The sequence below is a fragment of the Grampus griseus genome, assembly GCF_964374135.1.
Source record: "Grampus griseus genome assembly, chromosome: 4".
Classification (NCBI taxonomy): Eukaryota; Metazoa; Chordata; class Mammalia; order Artiodactyla; family Delphinidae; genus Grampus; species Grampus griseus.
The window spans coordinates 32,128,516-32,138,922 of record NC_138997.1 but is presented as its reverse complement, the minus strand read 5'-3'; the positions used below and the strand labels follow the sequence as shown (position 1 = coordinate 32,138,922).

The 10,407-nt window shown below is 51.7% G+C and overlaps 1 protein-coding gene across 3 annotated transcripts in view; it reads right to left on the bottom strand.

Annotated features, from left to right (window-relative positions):
* Positions 1–850: 850 nt before the first annotated feature.
* Positions 851–10,407, bottom strand: part of TMEM131L (transmembrane 131 like) — a 160,346-nt gene continuing 150,789 nt past the window's right edge. For 2 of the 3 annotated variants that reach the window (XM_082653671.1, XM_082653673.1), the window contains exons 31-35: positions 10,002–10,084; positions 5,507–5,627; positions 3,975–4,066; positions 2,497–2,636; positions 851–1,802 (exon numbers count right to left, since the gene is read on the bottom strand). In XM_082653671.1, the coding sequence (XP_082509797.1) occupies positions 1,527–1,802; positions 2,497–2,636; positions 3,975–4,066; positions 5,507–5,627; positions 10,002–10,084 (712 nt within the window). In that variant the 3' untranslated portion in view covers positions 851–1,526. The remainder of the gene's footprint in view (positions 1,803–2,496; positions 2,637–3,974; positions 4,067–5,506; positions 5,628–10,001; positions 10,085–10,407) is intronic. The other variant, XM_082653672.1, reaches the window with a different exon arrangement.

Here is a 10,407-nt window from a genome sequence, read left to right as displayed (position 1 = left end):
ACGCGTACAGTCTAGTGGCATGAAGTACATTCACAGTTATGTAACCATCACCACCATCCATCTCCGGAACATTTTCAGCTCCTCAAACTGAAACTCTGAGCTTATTAAACATTGACTCCCCATTCCCCTCCCCTTCAAGCCTCTGGTAACCTCTCTCCTACTTTCTGACTCTGAATTTGACCGCACTAGGTACCTCATATAAGTGGAATCATACTTGTACTTTTGTGATGGGCTTATTTCACTCAGCATGTTTTCAAGGTTCATCCATGATGTAGCACGTATCAGAATTTCCTTCCCTTCTAAGGCTGAATATCCTATTGTCTGTATATACCACATTTTGCTTATCCATTCTTCCATCAGTGGACATTTAGGTTGTTTCCACCTTCTGGCTACTGTGAATAGTCCTTCAGTGAACATGGTGCACAAGCATCTGTTTCACTTCTTTTGGGTATATACCTAGAACCTAAATTACTTTTCAGCATTATTCAGTACTGGGGATGGGGGATTCCAAGTCGGTAGCCTGAGAGGTTTCCAGTAGCCGTGCATGCTCGGAGGTGCTCCTTGCAGGAGGGCAGTCCCGGGTTACAGTACACTCAGCCTTCGCCCAGGGTCCCACACAGCCAAGGCAAAGAGTAAGAAAAAGCAAGTGAACCCAGCATTCCACTCAAAAATCTCTCCCATTCCATTTCCAATAAAGACAAAACAAAATGTAAAAATAAGACATTTTTATTAAAAGCTGAAATGTTTTCAAAGTTGACACATGCAAACAGATAATTCCATCACATGGATTTCTAAGATCACTGACAGGCAGATACAAACCAGCCTAGCAAACACGCACCAGCACCCTCAACCGCTCAGTACTTGGACTTGGGACTCAGCCTGTTCGCTCGGAGGGAAACCGGACACTTACCAGCATGTCCCTACTGCTGTCGTGCCCCTGGTGACTGGCCTGATGGCGGGGAGGGAACATCCCTGTCACACAGAACAGTGCCGGGCTCTCTGCTCCACCCCAGCAGCCCTGCCCACCAGGACTGGTCCGTCCAGGCAAGTGACTAGCAGCTGGCTTCCCAACACTGGAGGCTCGTTTCAATCAACGGAGCACTTGAAACAAAATCCTGGCTGCCTGAGCCACAGGCCCATTACAGCAGCATCCCTCGGAAAGCCACCTGATCAAAGTCACTTTCCGCAAGCTCCCGGGGAGTCCGATGCCCACGGAGGGGGCAATCACTGCAGTGCTTTCTTTCTCAACTCTTACCTTCTTAGAAGCCGCCCTGGTCCTGATTTACACATTTGGTGTGTCTGACACGCTTCTTGAGTTATGAAGTTAGGACACATGGATGCTTCATTTCTATCACTGTTTTGTGAAGGATTAAAAAAAAATAGAGCACCCAGATTTCATTAAAAAATTTATTTTCATATAAAAGTGCCAAAATAACCACAAACGTCAATCTATGTCAACAACCAGTTTACGCTAGTAATCAAAACACAAGCCTCTTTATTCACACTGTTCAAAACTCGAATCTTGTTCACACGTTCCCACAGTAGCTCGAGTCTCTGGACAGTGGGAAGTTTGCGTTCCTGTTCGCGGTGCTAGTCCATATGTCCAGGTCCATATAGGCACGGAATGGGTTAAACCCAGGGTAGTATTCCTTGCACATGACCGCCTGGTTTTCCATGTGAGTCGAGTGTTCCGTGGTGGGGTTGATGGGGCAGCAATTTTCATACACGTCGCTTTGCGGGGCCCAGATGGAACCAAAAAGTCCAGACATCGGAGACAAGCTTCGGGTGCTTGTGAGGTAGGGCTGAAGGATACGTGAGGAGAAGAAAAAAAAAATAAAGAAAGAAATGTTTAAAAAAATAAAGAAGGCTTAGAAAGGCAATGGCAAGGTTGACTATGTACCCGTGGCTACCACAGTGTAATCAATCCAAGCTACCTGGACATTATTACACTATTCTCAGCCACCTGGGTGGCTTCAATTCCATTTTCCTCAAACAGAAGGTCATGAAATTCCCATCAAACTATCGATAACCTTTTATCAACCCAAGGAAGGACCCACAGGTCGAATGCCCTCTATTTGTAAAGCAGCAGCAGAGTGGGTGTCAGAGAAGCACAGAGGGTGTCCCCAGGCAGGAAGCCCTCCAGACCTGTCGCTGACACTGCCTGACCTTCCTGGAAGGTTCATCTCATCTCCTCCCACAGATGAAAGGTCAGCGAGGCCACAGGAACACAGCTGCATCCCAGAGGGCTTCCTGGCCCAAGTTCAACGTCATCAACAACCATCTCTCCTCAGTGTGGTTTGGGGCGTCTTGGCTGCTGGTGTCTGCAAGCCCCTGCCCATCTGACTACGTGTGAGCCCCCTGCAGAGCGTGGCTGGTGACCTAAGGGGAACAAGCCGGGCTCTGGCTGATCTGAACCCAACCCTAAAGCTACAGTGAGACCAGGATGAGGCAGGCACCGGAAAGAACCCAGGCACAGCAGGACCGGGCGGCACTGACCGGAGAGCTGATGAGGCCAGCGTGTCCCCAGGCGGTCGGCACATTTGGGGGGCTGTTCCAGGCAGACTGGGAGCTGTGGTCAATGAAGTCTGTCTGAACTTCGGCAGGACAGGGGAAGCCATTGGGGTAGTTAATGTTTTCTACAAAGAATGGGAGACATCGACAGAGGTGAACATTTTTCTGGAGACAATGGAATTCTCCCTCTCAGACAGAAAGCTCTCAAGGCCTTACTATATTGACAAGTTAAAGATGAACATAAAATAATTACTCCATGACACACACCACCTGGGAAGCCCTCAGGAAGTTCTTCCTCTGGGCTTAATTTTTTGTATTTGATAATTTGATGGGACTCTTTCTAATACACAGAATACACTAAAATACTGCTATACTTTTATAGTAGTAGATACTACCATAGATTTGAATAGTGTCAAGGTTCTTACCAGTCCTTAAAATTTTCTTTTATTGCCTGTCATGCCAATGTCGGCCATCTCCACATACACCATATGCATTGATAAAGTAATAGGAAACCAAGCCCTTCTCCAACAGCAGTAAGAAGGTATAAACACAGCCTCACAGGCAGAAAGAAAGTTACCACAGCACCCCCTTGTGATTATCATAGAGCACTGCATATATCAAAACCCAGATAAGTACAAGCATCTTGTACTTATATTTGGGCCCAAGAATCTGCAATTTTTCACAATTTCCCCTTCAAGCTCCTTCCCTTCCTCCAGCAGCACCATCCAGGGGCATAAGCATCAGGACATGCTGAGGAACAAGCAGGTAAATGATTCTACCTCACCTGGGACTTGTTTGCCTAAAAAGAGTAACTAACCCCAGCCTCCCAATGGATAATCCACAGTTTAGGTCCACATAGATCCAAATGACCCCGTTCTACCTAATTTGAAGGACTAAATAGATTAGGGTTATTTGTACAAGTTCCCAGACACCCGGGTTTAGAGGGCTTTTTTGGGCCATATAAAATTACATATGGCAGGCGTGCTGGACCCACACGAAGGACTGACTCAGCAGCATCCTGGAAGATCATTCTCAAAGGCACATTCTCTGCAGTTAGTGTGTTGAGTCCACACGCCCTTCCTGCTTTGACTTTCTGAGAATAAAAGAATGGCACTGGGGACTTCCCTGGTGGTCCAGTGGTAAAGAAAGAATCCACCTTCCAATGCAGGGGACGCATGCTCGATCCCTGGTCAGGGAACTAAGATCCCACATGCCGCGGGGCAACTAAGCCCGCGTGCCACAACTACTGAACTCTCGTGTCTCAACAAGAGAGCCCGTGTGCCGCAAACTACAGAGCTCACGTGCCCTGGAGCCCGTGCCACAACTAGAGAGAGAAAATCCACATGGCACGACTAGAGAGAAGCCCGTGCACTGCAATGAAAGATCCCGCGGGCTGCAACTAAGACCGACACAGCCAAAAAAAAAAAAAAAGAATGGCATTAGGATTGTCCAAATAGCTTTACCTTCCGGAAAGGCATTGTAGTCGTTCAATTCCAGGGGGCAGTACACACTGGGAAACTGGCCTTCACACGTTGCATTCCAATCAATGAAACTGCTACAAAAAACAAGGGGTCTAGTTTCAGAAACAGGATGTCAACAGATCAAGGAAAGAAAGAGGAGTACGATGTTATTGCCCAGCATCCTCATCGCTGCTAATTCCTCAACTCTGGAAAATTAAAGAAGTACTTTATTGTCACAGAATCAAAGACTTACTAACTCAACGCTCATCACCAATGACACAGCACTGCAGGATGGATGGCTTGGACTGGATGCCCACTTCCTTTCAATAGGGATGTAATTAATGTACAGCATAGGAAACATAGTTAATCACACTGTAATACTCTGTGTGGTGAGAGATGATGACTAGACTTACATGGTGATCATTTTGGAACGTATAAAAATAATGAATCACTATGTTGTACAACTGAAATGTAATACTGTATGTCATTTATAATTCCAAAGAAAGTCAGAGATGGAGTTTGATCTGTTGAGTACAGAGAGCCAGGGACTCAGGGAAAAGTGGGGGCAGGGGAGCTTTTCTTTAAATGAGACAAGAAAAAGCAAATAAATTATGCCTAGATAAGGGGAATGGATCAAAACCCGGCTTTCAGTTTGCCAGAGAAGTACTTTCACTTAGACTGTAAAAAACTTGCCCATGGTTAGGTGTAAAGCATGTAAGCAGGACCAAGATTTGAAAGAGAAAATTGCTCTCACTTTTAACTAAAAGATATTACATTAAAAAAAAAAACAAACAAACAACAAACTAAAACCCACCCGCGTTTGTTAAGTCTAACCAGAGGCAGAGCCCGTGGCTGTGGCTTTGTCAGCACGTGGAGGATGGGACACTGCTGAGAGGGTCCCAACACCCACCCAGGGGGCTCAAACACATCCGCTACGAACTGCCACCTTCCGCTCGGGGCAAGGCCAGACTATGACTCATGGTAGATGCTTTGATCCCAACTGCAATCTGGATTTTCATTATAGAAATAAGAAAGTAACTACCTCTATTATAATAAGCTAAACTCCCCAATAAAACTTCAACTGGATTCTGATTAAACACAGATATTAACATTTTCTCAAGGTTTCATAATCGAATGATTAATCTAATGTCAAGTCTAAGAAGCTGCCACTTGTGGAACTATTTTTCAATACTCAAATTATTCGATCTTTAAAATTTTTAAATGTGTTCAAGATTAATGCCAAGGAAAAATGGAAATTTTTATTCTGTTAGCGGGTAGGAATTATGAGGGACTGTTTTTGTTTTTTCAGTTTTGCCTCTAATATATGATAGCTCGTCTTTTCAGTTTAAAAAGGAAAACACTGACGTGGTCACCGGCTGTTACTTTTTTCCTTCCCTGTTTCTCTCAATTCCTGGCTTGTAATTTTTCAGACATCACAGCTCAACTCCAGAAAGCAGCTGGCAACACCCAGCTCAGGAGCTGGGGAGAAAGCCCGGACCCGGCCGCTGCTGCCGTCATCGGGATGGAGCGCATACCTGCTGTGCACCGGGGCGGGCGCGGGCAGCACGGCCGGCCCGCTGCTCTCCAGGGCGCAGCCGAAGCCGCTGGTCACACACACGGGCTGTGCGGGCCACAGGTCCCCCGGGGGGTAGAGACCTGCGGAAGAGAACAGGCCTCTCAGCCCCCCTCCTTCTCATGCAGCCCTCGGCCACCCTTCCTGCAAGGACCAGCTCGACTTCTCCTCCCTCCAGGAAGCCCCGCCCCCAGCCCGTATCACCCGCGCGGCTTCACCGCTAGAGCCCTTCTGTCTGTAAAGTGCAAGGGCCGCGCGCTGCTTTGACCTGCACTTCAGACGGGACACAACCGTCTCCTGGCCCGGATTACGAGATTATGGTAGTGACTCAACAAGCACTGCAGGGCCTGCCTGCTTCCTGCAAAGCCCCGGCAGGATTCCCAGGACACAGCAGTGAACACGTTGACATTCAAGTGAGCGGAGACAAACAACAAACAAAAGAAGTAAGAAGCTGGGAAAACGGTGCTGTTACAGCCCCAGGGATGAGACACAAGGATTCTGTGGCAGTGGAAGGGGCCAACCTCAGCACCAGGGGAGAGAACACCCTGCACCCTGCAGGTACCGGGCTTGGAGTGACGTGAGTGAGCCCTGTTTTCCACAATTGCCCCCGAGGCTTCCTCGGGAGGGACCCTGTCCCGGCTCAGCGCTCCCAAGCCGTGGAAGCGCCTGTCTGCTGGGTGTGCCAACAATATGGTCCTGACCTCAGTCTGAACACCGTCCCCCTAAACCTTTCCAGGGGACACCCGGCTCCTGCTCTTCCCAGCAAACACCTGCAGCACCTCTGCTTGTCTCCACCTTCACCGCCACAGCCGTTGCTCATTCGTGGGATGCGCGGATGGACGCCATTGGTTGGTGGCATGGATTAAAGGGGCAGACTGGCCATCTGCACATGGGCAGGAACTCCACAAAGAAAGAATAGACTCAACTATTCGAAATGCACTGGGAACCCGAAGGTCTACCAGCCAACCAGGCCACACGGGGATGGGGGGAATACATGGACAGGAATACGTGGACACAACTCTCGCCTTCCAGGCAACGTGTGCGCCCCCAGGGCTGCACCCCCATGTGGGAGCCGGTGGCAATCACCCGCCTGGAGACCCGGAGACCTGCAGCTCACGGTGGTCAGAGAGACCCTCGAGCGTTTAAAGAAACACCACCAGAGACCACGTAGCTGTCATAGCTGTGGGGGTCTCTCAAGGACGAGGTCCACCTCCTAAGGTCGCCCTGGTGTTTGGGGCCTCGCTCAGCGGTTGGGCAGGCACCCTACGGTCAGTCCTGCAGGGCGGGGCATCCTGCCGTGAAAGTCCTGTTGAGAATCGCTGGGACCAGAGGCTGCATGAGCCGATTAAGATCAGATCAACCAAGAACCGCCTCTGCACTCAGGTGCTCATGAACAAATGGACCGGAAGCCAAGACCGCACAGAAACGAGGGGTGTGTATGCTGCTTCGAGACGATCTCTGTGGGTCTCACGTTTCTTTGCTTCCTGGAATGGATGCTCTGACTGCCCACGTTCTGACCTATCTTTCCAAGGATATTTGCTAAACAAAGCCTCAGAAGATGGAGACAGGATCTCCCCCTAGAGCAACGGGCAAGTTTGCTTCATCCAACATAATAAAGATAATGTCGCCCACCTGGGCGGCCCTGCATCGCCCCCAAGAGACTGGAGGCCTGAAGGAAGTGTGCTTACAAGACGCTCAGGCTGCTTGCTGTGCTAAGCGTCCTATTCTCTGACCCAGGAGTCTCTTGTCCTCTGGCAGCAGCTACAAAATCATGGCAGGCTAACTTGTCAGCTCGTAATAAGTAGGGTAAACGCCTCAGACCCTTCCCCGGTCTCGACAGTGATGTGATCTGACTCACGTGCAATATCATCCCTCTGGCTGCTGTACTGAAAAGAGACGGTAAGGTGGTGGCGGATGTTCACCAGCGTTACCGTGGTGATCGTTTTGCAATATGTACATATGATGAATCATTACATTAGTTATACCCCTGAAACTAATCTAATATTATGTATCAATTATATCCCAAAAAGAAAGAAAATAAAAGACAATGAGATAGCGAGGTGAGGTGAGAAGTAGAGAGACCTGTCGGGAGGCTGCGGCGAGAAAGAATGGTGGCCGTGGGGAGAAGTGATCAGATTCTGGGTCTGTCTGGAAGGCAGAGGTAGAGAGTGAGAGAACAGATCCCATGTGGGGATGAGGAAAAGAGTCCAGGATGACGCCCAGACTTCTGGCCTGAGCAACAAGAAAGCCCGAGTGGGGAGGCTGTGTGAGGAGTAGGGCTGAGCAGGTGAGCGTACGGGACACCGGTGCAGGCCTGAGGACAGATGGCACCGGCAGCTGGCTGTGCAGAAGTGGGAGCTGTCTGGGGGCTGGAGGTGGACGGACCACCAGGAGAGCACGACCCAGATGAGCATGAGAGCTGGGGGAGCCGAGGGGAACTGCACCGGGACCCCCGAGGTCACAGCCCGAGCAGAAGGTCTCAGGAGGCCGGAGTGCGGGGCCCCGGCCACGGAGATCACTGGGGTCCCGCAGACACTGCTCCGGTGTCACGGCACAGCCAGCCCCAGCGGTTTCAGGGAGAACAGGAGGAAAGGAATCTAAGCAGCAGGCAGACAACTCCCCCAGGCGGCTCTCCCAGAGAGGAGGGCACAGAAGCAGCCAGATAAGGGGGCGTCAAGGGAGAGAGCGACTGCTTCTGTGTTAAGGACGGGACGGGAGGTCTCACGGTATGTACGGATGCCGGTGGGCACGACCCGTTAGAGAAAACCTGGCACTGGCACCGAGCCGGAGCGGGACCCCACAGAGGAGGGCAGCCTGACAACCCACGGGCCGCAGCAGGAGGGCAGCGGGGGTGGCGGGTGGAAGACAGGGCAGGCGGAGCCTCTCTCTTCCCCAGGAAGCAGGAAGCATCAGCTAAGGGAACCAGGCAGAGGACTGACAGGTGGGCACGGGGGGCGGGGTGGGTGGGGTGGGGGCCGCAGCTGCCGCGAGGCTGGCAGCCGGCCGGCTGTGTGTGCTGCCCTCCAGTCTCACTCATCTGCACGGCACAGGGCAGAGAAGCTGGAAAACTGGGCAAAACCACGCCCGTGGCTCTGCAAGGAGGGTGCAGCGCAGGGGGAGGGGGCCCAGAGGTGACGTAACAGCAGGTGGGAGGACTGAGGCTGGGGCGCGTGAGGGAGGTGCGGGCAGAGGAAGGGGACGGCACCGGCGCTGTGGACAGTGACTGTGAACAAGGGCTGTTTCTGTAGTGACTTTAGGGCCTCAACAGGGATTGTAACGGGTCATCAAAAAGTAACTGCAGACTATTAACAAAGACGAGGTAAAAAGGCGCTTGAAACACATACACACAACATGGAAAAGACTCTAGATGACATACGATTCTCCAACTGACGACAAAAACAAAGACAGGAGAACATGGCAGGCGTACCTGTTTTGACACAGGTTTTCTTTTTCCTCACCGTTCATTAAATCCTCTCCCTCCTCTATCACCTCAAAGAGAAAAGGTGGTACCTTCTAAACCTCCCTAAATCTTGCCTAAGCAAATTACTGAATTTAAGAGTATTTTTTCATCAAAAACATTTATTTTTATTGGACCAGTAGGCAGATCCAACTCACAAATAGTTTATTTCTGTTGATAATCTGACAGCAGATAAACTCTCTGTAACCACAGAGCTGGAAGCCTCCTGCCTTCAAAGTAAAAGTGCCCACTGTGCTGGGCAGCCTTTAGTCCACCACGATTCACGTGAGCAAAAGCAAGAGCTCGACGGTGCCGCAGAGGGTAACAACCAGGCTCATCCTGCCACCATTCCTGAGCCTGGTTAGGCAGGAAGGAGGCGCGAGGAGAAAAGAGGAGAAACGAAGGCAAGAGAGGTGAAGGGAAGGAGAAGGAAGGAGAGGGGGCCTGGAGCTAACCTCCGGGGCAGACCCTGGGTGGAGCGGCTTCCCTCCCCGGGCCCCGTGTCCAGGCTCCTGGGCCGCCGTCCCTGCCTGGCTGAGGCCGCAGAGCTCAGCGCTTGGCCTCAGCACCGGTGCAGGAGGCTGGATCAGTGGACAGGCTTCTGAGACAAGGGGGAGGAGTGGGGACCGGGGACAGGCAGAGACACGGGAGGTGGAAGTCAGCTAATCGGGGCGCCGGACCCTCCGTCTGCTCCCCGCTTTTCTGCCACCCTAGATGGGAAAGGGAACTAAAGGCGGAGGCAACCCCTGTAAAGGGGCCCCACCTTGCTCCGGGGCCACAGGCCACCTGTGCCTTGTGTCCCAGGATGGAGCTCAGGGTCCGTGCAGAAGGGGCAGCCGAGGCCAGGGGCCCTGAGGACGCCAGGGCAGAGGACAGGGGCCTTCCCGACGCTCGGGAGCCGGGGCACAGACAAGCCAGCTCTGTCTGTTCTCAAGCTCCCCGGCCAGCAGCACGACATGGACACCTGGCCGGTGTCCGGAGCAAGAGCAACGGGCCTCACCTTTATCTTCTTCAACAGCCGCAGGCCCAGCAGGAAGGCTGGGACAGGGGGCGTCCACGTGTCGGGGGAAGCTACTCACGTCTCTGCGGGGAGAGCAAGAAGATGAGCCACTGACCCTCTCTGTACAAGGAAATGCTGGATTTCTGTAACTAAGTCCGTGCTTTTTTTGTTTTTTTTTTTTGTTTTTTGCGGTACGCAGGCCTCTCACTGTTGTGGCCTCTCCCGTTGCGGAGCACAGGCTCCGGACGCGCAGGCTCAGCGGCCATGGCTCACGGGCCTAGTCGCTCTGCGGCATGTGGGATCTTCCCGGACCGGGGCACGAACCCGCGTCCCCTGCATCAGCAGGCGGACTCTCAACCACTGCGCCACCAGGGAAGCCCCTGACTGCGTTTTTACATGAATTCTT